Raw genomic sequence first — 17971 nt, forward strand, 5'->3', positions numbered from 1 at the left:
AGTTTGATTTAAAAACTCCATTGTAAAAGAAGGTGAGGGATCATGTTGTTGAGAACGGCTTTTATTTGACTTCTAATCCCAACAATATACAGAAGAAAAAAATTTTTGTCACTTCTAAAAATGTTGATTAATCTCATCTTAATGATTAATCTTGATGAATCATTATTCCACATTTTCCATGTTATTAATCAGATTGAATATTTTTAACCTCTGACAGTCCAATACCTTCATAGGACCAGACTATGGTATAACCTGTTACCCAGTGTGCAGTGTTGCCTGTCATTATCTACTCTGGCTGTAAATATCCATCGAAGCCAATGACATCCTTCGTTCTGCTCTTGTCCAGTTAATTGAAGGAGGTAAAGGAGAAGCCATTCGCGTCCGAGCCATTCTGAGGTCACTGGTTCCCATTCAGGATCTGGAGGGAGTTGTGGGTCTTTCCTTTCAAATCCCCTCAGTGTCAAAAGGTCAGGAGAGTCAATCAGTCCTAACTCATTTTCAGGGCTCAAACCTGTAACCGCTCTCGTGGATGATGTTCTGTGACCCGTGTCATCATTGATATTTCATTATACACATTACAGTGCATCAATATGAGCCTTGGTCATAACCATCTAATCCGCACTATTCATTTGTTCCTGCAGAGGGTGTGCTGGTGGAGTCAGACCTTTCTACACTCTTCTGCCCCGACCATAAAGCCGCCGTGGTTCTGTTTCTCCACCGCGTTTACGGCATCGACGACCAGAACTTTCTCCTCCACCTCCTAGAAGTTGGTTTCCTACCTGACCTTCAGGCTGCCGTTTCACTTGATGCTGTGAGCAGAAAAAAAATCTGATATTTTCCATCTGTGTGAATGACCTTTGACCTTTGTATTGATCCAAGCTGCTCCATGCTGCCAATAAAAAAAAAACATTGACTTTCTGACCTGCTGGTTCTGGCAATGCAACAGTTGACATTTCCACCAGTCCTCGTCCTGTAAACGTGACCTGATTGGTTGTGTGGTTAGTTCAAGTTGTTTGTAGGTTCCTGTAACACCAGACCATACATTGACTGAAAAACTATTGAGGGCAGCAGTAGGTCTGAGTTATATACCGTTTTTAAAACTGGATTTGTCACCATCAGGGTCGACTGGTGTTAAATATTGTAATATTAAAATACAGAGTTTAAACACCAGGGGTCAAAGATGGACAGTTCACACAAGTGGTGAAGAATAAAGTGTCGGCAGAGGTGAGACAGGGTCTGTAATGATCAGATGTGAGGGGCAGTTAAGGTGGGGCAGTTGGAGATAAAGGTGAGGTTGACATGGTTTGGACATAAGCTGAAGAGAGGTACTGGTTACATTTAAAAAATGATGTTGAAGATGGAGGTACCAGGCAGGAGGAGGAGGAGACGCCTGAGGTTATTGGATGTTGTCAAAAAGGACGTGGACATAGATGGTATGACCGTGGGGGAGGCAAGATTGGGTTTGATTCCCAGAGGAACCAAATCCTTGGCACCTGTTGCAGCCTCTCTGCTGTAAACATAAGAATTTCCCAAATATGGGCTCAATAGGGTTAAAACTATTTTTTATTATTATTATTGCAAGAGACTGAATTATTTTCCCACACTGCTGCTGTAGCCACCGCTAATCTTTTCAGTGCAGCTCTATTTGTTTATAATCTACGTTACAGTAGTCTGTTGATGACAACATGCTGCCTCCCTTCTTCTTTGTGTTTTTGCCTGAATATTCTCCCGCTCTCTCCCCCTGCAGGCTGATCTAGGCTCCACCGACATGGCACTGGCGCTCAACCGATACCTGTGCACGTCTGTTCTTCCTCTGCTCATCAAATGCTCGCCTCTCTTCTGCGGCTTAGATGACCACACCAAGTTGGTGGACGCTCTGATCCAGGCCGTCTACAGCCTGTCCAGAGCTCTCAGTCTGACCAAGGCTCAGAGAGACACAATAGAGGACTGTTTGTTGGCCGTGTCCAGGTAAAATGTTGTTTTGTTTTTTTTCTCCTCTGATGTTGAGGACGAACATCCAACAGAACCCAACACGTCTGTCACCACAAGGTTATAACACGCTGTCTCACGGCTGATTCTGCTCTCCCCAGGTGGAGTGTATTGATTTTTCCAGCAAATTGCTGATAGATAACACGTTATTTTTAGTAGTTTCATATCGGCGTCATTGTTGTGCAGCACATATACTGTATACGTCCATTGATTCTTCGTCCCATTGTCTTTCTCTCCCCTTGTTTGTTAGGAATAACTGAGAGGCTGTAACCAATGATTATTAACAGATGCAGACAACTCACTCCACTCTACTTCCCGCTCATTAAATTTAATGAATCAACATAAATCTTATTTTGCCCTATTAGATATAATGTACCAATTTTGGAGCCTAATTGTTGACATTTTAATTAATATATTTCTTGCAGCACTTTTCTAATTACGACTCATTATTTTTTTGAGACATAATAATCAGTTGAGACGTCATTAACTCGGCTGAATCATCGTCACTTGTTGGTGTCCTCAGTCAACTCCAACCGTCCACGCTGCAGAGTCTTCTCCGTCGCCTCGTCTTTGATGTTCCTCGTCTGACTGATCACAGCAAGATGCCACTCAGGGTGAAGACATGACCAACAGCTCGCTGCAATTAGAAACATTTTAAAGCACGTGTTTAAAGTGAGATTTTTTTTGTTTTTGTTTATTTTTTTTGGTGAAATTGTTGTTGTCTCCCAGCTCCTGACCAGTCACTATGAGCAGAGGTGGAAATACTTGCTGAACGGCGGCCAAGGTGATCAAAGAACCGCCTCTGTAGAGGAGCTGCTCCTTTCAACAACACTGTTCTGGGGGGTGTTCAAAGCCCTGGCCAAAAAGGTAAAAAGTGTTTGAGTAAAAGGCTCAGAACAGACTGATAAAATATTAAATATTGCAGTATTATTTAATAAGAAGCACCAAAAAGCTCTGCTGCCCCTTAAAATTTAATCTCTCTTTTCTTTCAACTCATCCTGAATGTCACTTTCAGGAGGGAAAGCAAAATGAGCGAACATAAAAGTTACCTAAATGCCTTAAAGGTAGCTATGTTTTAATAAATTTAATGGGTTGTAAATTATTGTCAGCCCAGTCTTCTCAGATGAGAGCAGTGAATCCAAACCATTGTACTGTGGTCCATTAATGGGCTGTGAGACGAAATCATTCAGTTCAACTCATTTGGTCGGTAAACTACTATTTATTTACCGCAAAAAAAAAAGTTTTTTATCTTAGACAAGCAGAACAATTAAATGATCTTCCACTAGGTGGCAGCAGAAAGTTATAGTTACTAAAAATAAAGAAACAGCAGTTGAACATCTTTGTGTGTCTTTCTTCAATTCCTGAGAGTATAGCACAGGTTAGTATGGTCCAAGTTAGTATAAAACCGTGCAGGTATGGTATGAGGAAAGTTTGGAAAAAATGTACATAAACAAACAAACAGTGCAGTGTCAGTAGAGTCCTCTTTATTTTTACTCTCCACAGCCTTACAGGCCACAGTTGTTCAGCCTCTGTGTCCAGTGTCTGGCGGCCGTGGCCAAAGCTCTCCCTCCTGGCCACATGGATTTGAACTTTGTATCTCAGATGGAGAGAAGAACCTTCGTGGACACAGACGGACACTTTGACCCCCAGCCTGTGGAAACGTCCAGGTAAGACGGTGAATATTAGATCCCAAACATGGACAAGTAACAACAGTAACCACTGTAGTACAAGTTTATGTCCCTCATCTTTGACTCCTGCAGCATTTCTGTGCCAGAGAGACTTGAATTTGTGGTGAACAAGTATGCAGAGCACACACATGAGAAGTGGTCACTGGACAAGGTAACGCTCATTCATCTCCATACGGGAACAGCCTGTAGAAATAAAGACTTGATGAATGACTTCTCTGCTCCACTGGAAACATTTCTATGTGCTGTTGTAGCTGAAATAATAACCTTGACTGTCTTAATACATTTGAATTAATAATTTTTACTCTCTCTTATCTCTGTCAGTTTGCAAATGGATGGGTTCACGGAGAGCAGCTGTGCGAGAACAACAAGGTTCACCCTCTCCTGAAGCCTTACAGGGCGCTGGCTGAGAAGGTAAAAACTTTTTTTTTTTTAACAAGTGTGGGTGTAAGTGTGAAGATACATCAGTGACGAAAGCAAAGAGTGGACAAATCCCAGAGGCACCTTCATACCAAATGTGGTGTATACGCAGAATCAAAGATGAAAAAGCTTCAGTGTGTGGGCTTTGAATTATTACACCGTTGCCCCCGCCTGACAAATCAGTGTTTTGCGTGTCTGTGTGTGCGTGTGTGGACAACATACTTCTCCTCAGCCGTCTGGAATATCAAAATATTTCAGGGATGTTTTGCCTGTCTGCTGCTCTTTGATGACTGAAGTTTTATTCTCCAGTGACGGTGCACGTTTACATCAGGCCACTAAATGGGATTTCTGCTAAAAGGCTTTTTTTTTCGGCACTTGTGAGATGTGTTTAAAGTGGATTTTTAATAATTTATTAGTCAATAATTTTAAAAATAGAACACATCCTCTGCTGTCAGGACACTGTCAGGGTTTTACAAATCACGTCAGGATTTCGTTTGATATCATTTGATAAAAAGTACAAGAAACTGAACTGTCGTACGGGTTTAACAACGAACATTTTGTGGAAGCAACACGCTAGAGAATAACTTTATTTACTGATGAAAGCAAACCTTAAATCTAAAGTTTGCTTTAAAGCGGCGATAAGTGACTTTAATAAAATGGTTTCCTTTTGTAAAGTCCTTTTTATGAGTTATGATATAAAAGTTATTCTTATTCTTTCTTATCACTGTTCAATTGCCAATTTTGTCTCATTGTTTCCTGACTCTGTTTTATGTCTATGTTATATTTCTGGGCCGTGCAGGAGAAGGACTCGTACAGGTGGTCCATCAAAGACAACATTAAAACCATGCTAGCCTTCGGATGGAACATAGAGCGAACCAAAGAGGATGCGACTCAGGCTCATACCTGTGCACGCCGAGTCTCTCAGTCTGGTCAGGTTTGTACTGCATACATGTAGTACTGTATCTGACAAGAACATAATAAGCATTTAATTACCGTTACTTGAAAAAAAAAAGTTGGTATGAAACAGGAGACGTGTTTTATATGAGAACACAATGAGAAGAATAAACGAGCCACTTCTTATTTACTGATTGATTTCATTGATTGATTTCACTGGAGCTAATGTCTGGAGGATCAGTATCAGTGAGCTGGACGCAACAGTTTTACACAGAAATGTGTAATCGAAGGATGACAGCAGAATAAATTCAACTGTGTTCAAACAGTGTGTACCATATAAGGACATACAGTACCTGCCATGTGGGTTCTAAGTCCTGAACCTGCAGTATGTGGAGTACTACAGTACTGTTGTAGACCTACAGCAGACTGTGTGACCAGACACTTGTTTGCTGTTCTAGTTGTCCTTCGAAGGAGCTTCAACCTTCAGTCCCAAACCAATGGACACGAGCAGCATTACTTTGTCCTGGGGACAGTGTGTAAGTGATGGCGTCCTTTTATTTCCCTTCACTTATTTGTCTTAAATCTTACAAGTTTTTTGCAGCCTAATAGGACAGGAGTTTTTTTTTATTTTTTAAATTTTTTTTTGTACTTTTGTTCATCATCATTAAACTACAACTGCTGTTGTGTCTGTTGACCAGGCTATGGCTGAACAGTTAGCTGAAAACTACTACAATGTCTGGGCAAAGAAGAAGAAATCAGAGCATGAGTCTAAAGGTAAATCAAAGCAGCAGCCACCTGTAAGATGTCTCCTCTCATCCTCTCCTCTTTACCCCCCCTCTCCTTTGCTCTTCTCTCCCTCCCCTCTCACTTCCTTTCACCTTTATATTGTCCTCTCCTCTCTAGTCCTCCTTCTTTTTTATTCTCCTCTCCATATTTTTATTGTCCTCTTCTGTCCTCTCCTCTCCTCTCACCTCCACGTCCCCATTCTATTCTATTCTATTCTCTGCTCTTATTTTTATTCTCCTTTCCTCTCCTGTACCTAAAGCTTTTGACCCATATCTGTTCTCAGCAGGGGGCGCTCCCTGTACATAAAGCTTTTGATCCATATCTGTTCTCAGCAGGGGGCGCTCATACAGGACTGGTGCCTTTTCACACCCTAACTGCCAAGGAAAAAAACAAATTTAGAGACAGAGCGCAGGATATTCTCAAGTTTCTTCATCTTAATGGCTACACAGTGTGGAGGTGAGGACAGAGAGACCTGTGTATGAAGGGATATGAAGGGTTAAATGAGAATAAAGGAGTCGTCCTAAAAGTATGTCTCTGACATGTTGTTTTGAATAAATGTTTGACCTGTTTTGTCACATGTCTTTGACAGAGATCCTAAGAGCGTGGAGCTGGACTTTCCCGCCTCATCACACTGCTTCAGCTACAACCTCCTCCAGCAGTTTCTGCGTCACATGGAGGAGACGCAAGAACACATATTAGAACTGGGTAACGGCTAATGGATGGACTGTGGAGACCTGAATATGAAAGAAAGACAAATGGAACTCATCAACATCAACTGCTTAAAGAAACCTGCCTCAAACAAACATTTATAGTTGGTGTGTCAAACATAAGGCTCGCGGGCCAAAACCGGTCCGCTAGGGGGGTTCAATCCGGCCCACTTGAGTTTTAAAAGTAGAAAAAAAATAAATATACTAAGACTTTATGTTCATAATTTCATCGTAAAATTATATTTAATTAAATATGAATATTTTCTAATATACTTCAACTTCTTTTCATGGAAACTAAGGGGAAAAATATGGACCTATTGTTATTTATAAGTCGTTATGTTATGGTAGTACTGGTCTGACATCCAATCGGGCTGTATGACGGCCCCTGAACAGAAATGAGTTTTGACATCCCTGATCTACGTATGTATTTCAAAAATGTTTTATTGTGCAGACTTGAATGTTTGATGTCATTGTTGTTCCAGAGGTGATGCAGGCCAGAGGACAGATGGGGAAAGGAGAGAAGGTTCCACACAAGCAGCAGATTCAGTTTTTTTCCAAGGTTTGTCTGAGATCAAACCTCAGAGCATTGCTCCGTCGTTTTTAATCAAATTGTTATTTTCCTTTTTCCTCTTATTTCCCATAACATCGCAGAATTCTTCGGATCGATTTTTGCCTGAATCTCAACCATATCTCCAACGATGTCTTCTGCCTCGTCCTTAGCTTTTATTTCTAATATCATTTGCATAATCTAATTACAGGGTTGCCACGGGCAACCGCTCTAACTAAAATCGTTTGTGGCTGTGTAATTTATTTAACCATTTTGGAAATCCATGTGGGTGTGTCAACTGCTATCAGGACATTGATTAAAGCTTCCCACACAGTTCTGCCTCTGAGGACGCAGCGAATAAAAAGGGTTTATTTTTCATTGACGAGGCCTCAGAGTCAGAGCCAGTCAGGCGAGACCGTGACAGCTTTGCCTCTGAGCTCTACACCTCACCCCCCCCCATCACACGGTCATATATCCACCCGTTGCCTCTGTCTGCCTGTCAGTGTGTTTGTCCATATGTGACTTGTCAGTGATTCTAAGGAAGAGGTAATTGAGTGCAAAATGTTTAGCTGTTTCGCCTCCAGGTTTGTATTCATCCATCAGTTCGACGTCATGCTAAAGTGTTGAAAAGTCTGTTTAACTCACGTGTGGGAAACAGGCTCCATAAAAACGTGTTTGTTTGTTTTTATCCTGAGACGATTAATCATGATTAATCGACATCATTTCCCCCCTGTATATCAAATGAACAGAAAGACAAATAACAGCAGGTAGATGTAAATGTTTTACACTTGTTTCAATTTGTGACAAATCAAAATTATTCATGCAAATATATGTAGAACTCCAGTTGGATTTGAGAAAAATGTTCAAAACTTGAACTCCAATTGGATTTGAGAAAAATGTTCAAAACTTCTGCAAAGCCGTTGTCCTCATCAATATCAATTAATCAACTAATTAATTAGGTAATTATGTCAACCAGATTACCAACTTTACTTACTGCCCACTGGGTGTCGCCCCTGAAAATTAAAGCCTCCACAAACAGAGTGTGTCCTGATGGTATTTCAGTCTCAAGGTGACTGTGTGAAAAGAAAACATTTTAACCACAGCGTGTATAAATAACCACATTTGTATCTGCTGTATATTAGAGCAACAGTGAGTGGACGGACAGGGATTGTCTGGTATAGACAACACGTCACTTTGTGCATGTCACAGCAGATTCGTTATTTTATTATTTGGACAGCCTTAGTCCAGACTGGGTGATGTTGTCGTTCCAGTTTGAGCAGGTGTTCTTTTCTGTGTCCCAGGTCGTCCTTCCTCTTTTGGAGCAGTACGTGAAAAGCCACCGTCTGTATTTCCTCTCCTCCAGCGGCAGCAGAAGCCACGCTTCAAAAAAAGAGAAAGAGATAATTGCACGGTGAGCCTCTCTGTTCGCCGCACTGAGATTGGCCAAGACAATAGGTGTATTTTTACATTTTGTTTTTGCACATGCACATCAGTTCCTCAGGAGCACTGGCACTGAAGCTGAAAGTTTCTTTCTTTCTGCTTTTTATTTCATGCTCCTCCATCTTCTAATTGTTTTTCTCTGCTCTCACATCCAGCCTCTTCTGTAAGCTGGCAGCCTTAGTCAGGCACAGAGTCTCACTTTGTGGTAAGGATGGTGTGGAAGTTATGGCTCATAATTATGATTGTCCACCTTTCTGTTCTTTTCAGTTCTACTCTTTGCAGGCACTGTGTTGTAGACAGGACTTTAATGGAGCCCGTCCCCCCGTCCCCTCCTCCCACACATTGAAAACTTTTGTCTCCAAACTCCACTGATTTCTATTGTTGTATTGTAAAGCCATAATTCCTACAGAATGCACACAATTAACAATCAGTGCTCATTTAGTTTCCTGAAAGACAAACTTGAACCCTGACCCACGTCTTTACAGTGGCTGCAGATCTTTTCAAATCAGGGTTTAGAGCTAAACTAAGATTAAAGTCCAGTTTTGTTCCGTATATTTGTCTTTGTTTTTGCTCCTATTCTACTGAGGAAATCATTTTTTTACTGGATAATTTTTTCGTGTCTATGCCGTCAGTTTGGAGCTGAAGCTTTTTTTGTTGTTGTTGTTTTTTAAATTCTCGCTCCAACTGCTTCAGTGTGTGTTTATGTTTATGCTGCAGTTTAATATGTAACATTCTTACTTCGTCTTCACTTTCCAGGAATTGATGCGTCCTTCGTTGCAAACAGTCTCTGTGTCCTGGCTCAGTCTCTGGACGTCAGGTTAGTCCACCTCACTGATGGTCACATGACTGGTGGGATTCAGCAACACTGTTTTTTTTCTTTGAGGCTGACATCACCTAAACCCCCGAGGACAAGGTTTCTCAAGCGTGACTTTTGAGTTAGAATCTAAAAGTCAGTCATAAATTGATGGAATCTGGAATTGTTAGAGTCACTTTGAATCGTGCAAAAAGAAACGTGACCACTTTTCATTTAATATGACATTTTGCAAAACATTTTTTTGTGGGGAAAAATGTTTAGCAAAACGCAAACAGACTTTTTATTCCCCGTTTTGCCTCCAGGTTACTGATGCAGTTCTCTTCAGAGTTCATCCAAGCGTCTCTGCACTCGTTCTTTGACGCAGCTGCAGTTGATCTCCAGACTTGTTTGGAGAACCTCTCTGTGACGTCAGTGTCTCCGCCTCAGGGAAGGAGTCAACATGCGAGAGGCGTGGCCAAAGTTCTCGCTTACACGATCTCCATCCTCCTCCCTACTCTCACGTCACTCTTTCAACATGTTGCCAACCAGAACTACGGAGTTGATCTGCTGGGTAAGGACTAAAGATTGAGTGGGCTAATGAAGTTATTTTAGCTCACATGGATTTAACTATGATCATTCTAAAACCCTTGGTCTAAAAACCACATTTCCTCCACCTAAGCTTTGATATATGAAAAACATTGTTATTGAAGTTTATTCCAAAATAAACACCATTAAATAATGTTAAGATAAAAATGTGATTTTTAATTAATTTTTCTAAGGCTCTGGTCCATCAAAGCGTCTGTAAAGAAAAACTCTGTCCCTCTGACAAATATAGTTAGTGACACCCGCTGTGGATAGGAAATTGATTTTAACAATCATTACATATAGTCCATCAGCTGTTGGCAGAGCTGTGTCTTCTTTTAGACTCTGTCTCAGTTTGTCGTCCACATTGATGAACAGCTGGACAAACAGCAGGCTCCTCGGCAGCTCTCTCTGCTCTGCACGTCTTTGAAAGTTGCTCAAATGGAACCACTCAGCGAAAACAATAGGAGCAGGAAACTCTGAGTTGCTCTGAGTGACGTTCCGACTTTAAAGTACTAGTATGCATTGATTCAAGTTAATTGTGTGCTGTCAGAGATTCTCCCTCACCGTTCCTAAAAGGAACATCAAGGATCTCACCCTGAGCGCCCTCGTGTCTCCACAGTGGGGAGTATCCAGGTGTCCTGTTATAGGATCATCAACAGCCTCCACTCACTTGGCAGCAGCGGCGGGCGGCGGGGAGCCACATCTCCATGGAACGGTACCCACCATCCAATCTGAGTTTATTGTCTGCTGACAGCGACAGGACAGGATGCTAATTATTTTCCTGGTGTAATATCTCCGCTCCACAGATGCTGACGCTCACTGATGCTAATTCATTGTTTAGTGTGTAGACCTGTAGAAAAGCACAGGGCTTCCCTCACTGAATGGGTTTTCATATTGGTTCATAATATGATAAGTAATTATTTGGATGAGCCGTATCGGACGGCGAGGAACAAATGTCATCGCAGACTTATATGGCCGCCGTGCTCTGAAGCTCTAGTTGATGAGTCAGCCCCATCATAACGGTGAATGTATCTGTTCAGGCAGAGGCCAGGAGCAGGTGCTTGTCTGGCAGCCCTGACCGCTGCCTTCCCTGTGTGTTACCTGGAGCCAGCCCTCAATCCAAACAACCCTTATTCCATTTACAACACTCTGAGCGCTACGGAGAGAGAAGGTAATAAATAAACAAAGTGCACATACTGAAGCATACTGAAATGGTATTTTCTTTATGAACAGCTTTCACCCACGGTCTTATTTCGTTTTTTCTTCCCGTATTTGTTTCTGTAAGATCTGGGTCTGTCAGAGGAGGCGCTGGACGTCTGTTCACTCCTGCCGTCTCTGGAACAGGCCGTGAATGAAGTGGAGGAGTTAGCCGCTGCCGGAGCGCTAGCCGGACATCCCAGCTTCTATCATGTTGTAGACGTCACCATCCCCATGTTGTGCAGCTACATGTCCCGTTGGTGGCCACTGGGCCCGGAGGGTGTAGCCGGGTGCCAGATGTTCACCTCCGTCACTCCCGGGCACGTCAGTGACCTCCTGGGCCACGTTCTCCGCATCATCCACAACCACGTGGGCACCAGCCAGGGAGACTGGATGAAGCAGTTGGCAGGTAAAAACAGGAGGCCCTCGGTTTATGACCTCCTCAAACCAATGGTGTTTTGGTACTTCATATCCATTAACCTTCTTCATTCGTTTTATGGTTACGTCACCATCTACTTCATATCCATTAACCTTCTTCATTTAACCGTCGTCGTCGTGTGGCTCAGTGTTTTCCCAGCCCATCATATGTAAAGCTTCTCCGGAGCTGCTGAAAAGCCACTTCCTCCCACTGATGGAAAAGTTGAGGAAAAAAGCCGAGTGTTTGCTGCTGGAAGAGGAGAAAGTGAAAGTAGCAGGAAGTTGTGGCTCTGATGCAGAGCTGTTGATACAGGAGAGGTTCACTGTCCTGGTGCGAGACCTCTACGCCTTTTATCCTCTCCTCATCCCATTTGTTGATTCTCACCGGTGAGTTTAGAACCTACAGACGCTGCTGTAGACATTATTTTTTCAGGTGTTTGTATAGATATATATTTATATTCTTTTTGTCCTAGAGCCAGTTGGTTGACGGTGTCAAACCCTGAGGCGGAGCAGCTGTTCAGCATGGTGGCTGAGGTCTTCATATTCTGGGCCAAATCTCACGTGAGGACGACAGATACTCTGTCTTTAACATTTTCGACAACTGGACCTGGACGTGTGACTGTTTCACCTGTTTTTGTTGTGACAGAATTTCAAATGGGAGGAACAGAACTACGTGGTACAAAATGAAATTAACAACCTGGTCTTTTTAGTCAACGGAGACAAAACGTCCAAGGTCAGTGGCGTGTTTGTCAACTGATTAGCCATGCAGCCACGTGTGAGAGGAGCCGCGTCTCTACATCGTCTTTGCGGCTTTATCTCCAGTTCCACCAGGAGAGGAGGATGAAGAGGAAGGGCGATCGCTATTCCATACACACGTCGCTCATTGTGGCTTCAGTGAAGAGACTGCTTCCTGTGGGACTCAGGGCTTGTTTTCCAAATGAGCAGAACCTTATCAAGAGCGGCTTCACACAGGTTGGTTGGAAAACGAGACCAAACCTGTTACTGTGTGTGTGTCGGTTTGATTCCAACTGTTTTATTGTTTCAGTTTCACTCCAGTCATTTCAGGTCATGTTGCCTCAAAAGATTTTATATTTTTGACGTTATTCTCGTTATCAAAGTTTTACTTTTTGTTTTGTCATTTTTTTGTTCTCTTTGTCTCCTTCACCCCTGGATCTTTAGGCCTTTTTGTTAAAAGTACTTTTTGACAAATTTACCCGCAATAGTTGCGGAAAATACTTTTCTTTCTTCATCTTTTTTCTTTCTAACTTTTATTTTTCGTAATTTTTTAATTCTGTTTATTCGTCCCATTTTTCCTACTGTCTGTAGTCAGACAGTAATTTATTATAATGAAACTGTAAAATGTTTCTTTGAATACTTGTTTTTTTGTACATCAAATAGTGAATTTTGTAGAGATATATCCATGCTCTTATTTACAGTAAGTCATGTCCTTCTATTGGCCCCAGAATTCCTTGCTGTGCCTCTGTCTGTCTGTCTACACTTTGCAACCTCTTTTCAGTTTCACTCATTTTCCTTAATTTCTAAATTTGTTGCATAAATTAAATTAAATTTTTTACATTTCAGCTGTAGCATCAGTTACTTTATTATATCGACAGTCAGTCTTTTTATATTTTCCTCCACAGAAGAAACCTGAAGACGAGATTCGAGAGCAGGTCCTGCGTTCCCTCCTCCAGCTTCACAGTCAGGTTGAAAACCGTTCTTCCTTCTTCTTCCTCTGGGCCGTAACAAATGTAACATTGTTTCCACCCCAGCTTTTATGATTTATATGATTTGATTTGATGGATTCTTATCTTGTCATTCAAATGACAAACACTCGACGCATGTCACTGAAATAACATCCAGTACGAAGCGTCCTTGAAGAATGTATGAAGTGTTTAAACCTTTTACAATCTGCACACAATGAATATTCAGCGTCGTGCGACTGTTTGCACCTGACGACACATGAAATCAAACCAAATCAAATTAAATCTACTCTGGCCGCCTGTAAAATCCAGAGCTGTTTCCTAATGATCTTAACCAGTGACTCATTTACACCAATGTGATTTATTTAACATAAAATATGCCTGAAGTGTTTATTTACACACCAGGGATGAATACATTATTTATGTCATTAGCATTTAACAGTTTTATCTTGGTTTCCTTTGCCTTTGGATGTAATTGTGTTAATTCATGAACTGAACACATGAAGATCCAGGAATCCAAGAATTTATCCACCAGCCTGTGCAAACATACAGTAATTAAAATATCTGTGCAAACATGTGCAAACATACAGTAATTAAAATATCTGAGGTTGTGATTGTTTTTCCTAATGAGCACCAAAACATTCCACACAGGAAAGCCTTCCTGCAGAGCCTCCAGTGGAGACGGCGACTGAGCTTCAAACGACTGTGGACAGAATCATGGAGACAGCGTGTGTCCTTCATCACCTCGAGCAGGTGAGACATAAAACCCGTAGAAATCTGAGATTCATTAATTTAATGAATTATGTTTATTTTGCGTTGTAGCTCCAGGTTTAGTGACTTGTTTAACTTTAAACCCTCAGATGTAACAAAGTGGATGTAATGAATTAGTACACAGTGATATAAACCACATGTTCTCACATTATAATAACAAGTCAATCTTTCTTCCATTAAATTATCACTGCTGCTCTGTATCTATAGGGTCTAACGAAAAACCTTGAAAAGACCTTTTTTATTTTGCATCAAATAAAAAAACCCTCATTAATTGTATTCATTATTTCCATGTTTGACAAGCGATTTATGAAGCTGCAGCTTCAGTGCAACACGCCACCACTGGTGGGGGGTGGAGGGGGGTGGGTTTCACAAACGGCACATTTCCTCGTTACGTTGTTTATCTTGACTTCAGGTGGAACACCCACAGAGGAGTAAAAGACAGACGCGACACAGGGTTCTTTCTAAACAAAGGAAACGAGCAGTGGTGGCCTGTCTGAGGATGGCTCCTCTCTACAACCTCCCCAGGTACAAACATCATTATTCTGTGGTAATGATGCTCTGTGTAAGAGCGGTCAGTGTCACACGCCAGAGCGTCTTCATGCTTTGGAAATGTATTTTTGCGCAGATGTTTTTAAAGGAAGTCACCTACGAAAAAGAAACAACAACAACAAAACTGTGTTTTCTTTCACCTTTGACGTTCATTCATAAATAATGGAACAGTCTGTCGTCGCTGTGGTTCAGTTTTAAAGCAGAGTCGGTGTCATGGAGGTTAAGTGCTTGTTTACAGGTCACGACCATCGAACCTGCTCTGTCTTTATGCTTATCTCTGGTACAGTGACGGTCAGTTGACCTCATGGTTGAACCCAGTCCACTGAACTGTCTGATCTAACTCCTGACTGGATTCCATATAATAAACATTGAACAATAATGTGATTTTATTTGAGGGTTGGACCACCAAGGTCTCTGAAAACACTCTGCAATGTTTTTTGCCTGTTGGTCTTTGTAGCGTCAAATTGTACTGTGTTAGAAGTTAAGACGGGAACAAAGGATGGACTCAGTTCAGTGATGGAGACACTGACTTTTTCTATAGAACGAAAAAACTGTTGTGAGAAACTACATCAACTCCACTGATGTAAGAGGGAGAAAATGCCCCGACCCCCTCCCCCTCCCCTGAACAACGCCGACCTGCAGGCGGGCGTCTGTTTACAATACTCTGTTTTCTTAGTCAAGTATGGTGTTGTTGACGTACGCAGCAGAGTAGAGTATGAGTAAATGATCAGAAAAACACAGACAAGGCAGCGTCTTCAAACCGTTTAGGTGAACGCTGACGTGTCGTTGGATGGATGCTCTGATGGTGGTTTTGGATTATTACACTGTTGTCCAGTCAAAGAGAATTAAGAAGATGGACACAGGAATGGTAAACATATGATTGGTTAGATAGATAGATAGAAGAAGATAGATAGATAGATAGATAGATAGATAGATAGATAGATGTTGCTTCACTCAGGGTTGGAGGGATATCTATGGGGCTTTACTGTGCTGGCTGTCAGTGGCTGTCAGTCTTCATCAGAATAAACCAGAGATTACTACCTGAAGGCAGAGAAGAGTGTGATGGTGAGAGGTGAAAAAACAACAACAGAAAAGAAGGGAGCAGAAACCGTTTAAGACCTAACACACAATTCTACTTTAGGGAATTCTTTTGTTCCTTATTCTTAACCTCATCCTAAAAAAGAAATCCTGAAATATCATTCCTTTCAAATGTTCTTTCAGTTTTAGGAAAACTATTCAAACACACAAATTATTGATTTTTTTCTTCTAATTTAGTTTTAAATCCTGACCATGATATTTTTCTGTCTTATTTTTCATTGTCTTTTCCATGCAGCAGTCGTTCCTTTGCATCATTTAATTCGCCATTGAATTCAAATGCATATACGTCCTTGAGAAAGGAGTAAATTGGTTTATAATCCTTGATTTTTTTTCGGCAAATGATTCCACCCTTAATTAATCTTTACTGCTATCTGACAGATGCAAATTAAATGTACACACATTCTCTCGTCTTCCCTCCAGACACAGAGCCGTCAACCTGTTTCTGCGAGGCTATAATAAATCCTGGATTTCAGCTGAGGACCGCAGCTCTGAGGAGAAGCTGGTGGAGGATTTAGCCGTGAGTTTCCTCCACGTCGTTCATTGAGAAGTGACAGCTGGCGTTGGCCGGGAGAAGATAATTATCATATTAATAATGCAACGACATAAAAAGGAGAAAATGACCAAAAACCTAGATCTGAATGTTTGGTCCTCTCGGCTGAATATAAGTCAAACACCTAAATATAGTTTCTATATTGGATATATGTGATTGTTCAGCACAAATTCTCTCTCCGACACGAGATTGATTTTACAGAACATTGATAGAAACACAAAAACCATCACCAGGTTTTTATTGATCCTACATTAGCCTCTCTGTCACAGCATTGTTCTTTTGCCCTGTGTGCCATTCTATTATCTGTTTGCAGAGAAAAATAGACTGTAAACGTAGCTGAGACAATGCTGAGCTTGTCATTTTAACCCTGATGTCACCAAAAAAAAAAAGAAATAAAGAAAAAAAGAAAAGTTACATTAATTCTGCATCAGAAAGAAAGAAAAGTTACATTAATTCTGCATCAGGTCAATTGAATTTTAAAGGTGGTCTTCACATTCCACATCCTGTGAAACACCCCTGGGCCTGTGGGTGAGCAGTGCTCCCTCGGCCTCACAGTCTGCTGTGAGGGAAATTAAAGTGAGACGGAGCAGGAGAAAAGTTGATGTTCCCCCTCACTCCTGTCAGAATCCTCCCACCCACTACACCCACATTCCCAGGTCGGTTGGAACCTTTAAGTGTTATTTGAGGTGACCTGTGCAGCGCCGCTGGAACATGCACCACCAGTTGAGAACCGTGGTATTCCTGAGAACCTTTACTACAACAATTACTAACCAATCATCTACCGCCATATAAGATTAGTAAAATATAATATGAATTATACATATGTAATACATGTGCAAACATTATTTCCACATGTAGTAGTAGTGTCCTGACAAGAATAGCTGCATCAACCTGTGTGTGTATGTGTGTGTTTCTGGTGTAGCTTTACCTGTGGGGACATTTTCTAAAAATTAGCATTGTTGTAGCAATGTTTTAGGACGCTGTGTCCTAAAAGGGACATTTTGGCTGGTCCCCAATGATGGGGGGTTAAGTTTCATGTTTGGATTTGAAATATAAAAGGAGTCAGATTATCGTTTAGGTAAAGATTAAGAGTGGACATGTTTGCAAAACTCAAAAGCTTGCAGGTTAAAGAATGCATGTAATATATCATGTCTTTATGACATATATAATACCATGCCATAAAGACATGATGCAGTGTGTGTGTGAAAGCCAGCCTCAGCCGCAGTGTAGACCGTTGAGTCAGCAGACCTCCTGGATCTCTGTGTGGCATTGTTTAAGAGCTCATATCAGACTGACTGACTGTCTCCGTGTCTCTGCAGAGGGGACGAGTGATGGAGCCGCGTAATCACCACACAATGGGAGAAAAGGATGAAGGCGAAGGTGCCAAAGCCATCGATCCACTCCTGCAACTCATCACATTCTTCAGTCGTAGCGCCCTCACCGACAGCAGGTGTGTGTTTGTTATTAAATAAAGCACACGGTGCAAAACCCCCTCTACATTTACGACTGGTCATCAAGTGGAGAGTCAATATGGATATAATCAGAGGCCTTAGCCTGTTTTATCCAACACTGTTTTTGGACGCCTGAAAGCTGAGTATAAGTCTGGGAAAATGTATTGCAGAGTTTACAACATATTTTATATATTACATATCATATAAAATAAAACTAAAACTGCTATTTTAAATATATACAGTATATATATATATACATATCCATGCATTTGTATTTGATATATTGCTTGACTTATCTATTTATGATATGCTCTTCTATTATAATATATACACTGTGGTTATATTTCCATGGAATATGGCAAATATATTCTGAGGATGGCCTTTTAACTGAA

The 17971-nt window shown here is 41.3% G+C and overlaps 1 protein-coding gene across 1 annotated transcript in view; it reads left to right on the plus strand.

Moving 5' to 3' along the window:
• The window catches only part of LOC103387261 (ryanodine receptor 2), a 57369-nt gene that overhangs the window by 25208 nt on the left and 14190 nt on the right, over positions 1 to 17971 (plus strand). The window contains exons 48-77 of the mRNA XM_025060946.1: positions 347 to 467; positions 642 to 811; positions 1748 to 1968; positions 2513 to 2603; positions 2719 to 2856; positions 3493 to 3656; positions 3750 to 3828; positions 3999 to 4088; positions 4894 to 5028; positions 5447 to 5524; positions 5687 to 5762; positions 6107 to 6230; positions 6364 to 6479; positions 6964 to 7040; positions 8330 to 8439; positions 8624 to 8673; positions 9225 to 9285; positions 9585 to 9832; positions 10466 to 10535; positions 10887 to 11017; positions 11132 to 11452; positions 11610 to 11847; positions 11934 to 12021; positions 12107 to 12193; positions 12283 to 12432; positions 13101 to 13163; positions 13812 to 13913; positions 14344 to 14456; positions 15999 to 16095; positions 17448 to 17578. Coding sequence (XP_024916714.1) covers positions 347 to 467; positions 642 to 811; positions 1748 to 1968; positions 2513 to 2603; positions 2719 to 2856; positions 3493 to 3656; positions 3750 to 3828; positions 3999 to 4088; positions 4894 to 5028; positions 5447 to 5524; positions 5687 to 5762; positions 6107 to 6230; positions 6364 to 6479; positions 6964 to 7040; positions 8330 to 8439; positions 8624 to 8673; positions 9225 to 9285; positions 9585 to 9832; positions 10466 to 10535; positions 10887 to 11017; positions 11132 to 11452; positions 11610 to 11847; positions 11934 to 12021; positions 12107 to 12193; positions 12283 to 12432; positions 13101 to 13163; positions 13812 to 13913; positions 14344 to 14456; positions 15999 to 16095; positions 17448 to 17578 — 3740 coding nt within the window. The remainder of the gene's footprint in view (positions 1 to 346; positions 468 to 641; positions 812 to 1747; positions 1969 to 2512; positions 2604 to 2718; positions 2857 to 3492; positions 3657 to 3749; positions 3829 to 3998; positions 4089 to 4893; positions 5029 to 5446; positions 5525 to 5686; positions 5763 to 6106; positions 6231 to 6363; positions 6480 to 6963; positions 7041 to 8329; positions 8440 to 8623; positions 8674 to 9224; positions 9286 to 9584; positions 9833 to 10465; positions 10536 to 10886; positions 11018 to 11131; positions 11453 to 11609; positions 11848 to 11933; positions 12022 to 12106; positions 12194 to 12282; positions 12433 to 13100; positions 13164 to 13811; positions 13914 to 14343; positions 14457 to 15998; positions 16096 to 17447; positions 17579 to 17971) is intronic.

This window comes from Cynoglossus semilaevis, chromosome 12 (genome assembly GCF_000523025.1).
Source record: "Cynoglossus semilaevis isolate Cse_v1.0 chromosome 12, Cse_v1.0, whole genome shotgun sequence".
In the NCBI taxonomy this organism is placed as follows: domain Eukaryota; kingdom Metazoa; phylum Chordata; class Actinopteri; order Pleuronectiformes; family Cynoglossidae; genus Cynoglossus; species Cynoglossus semilaevis.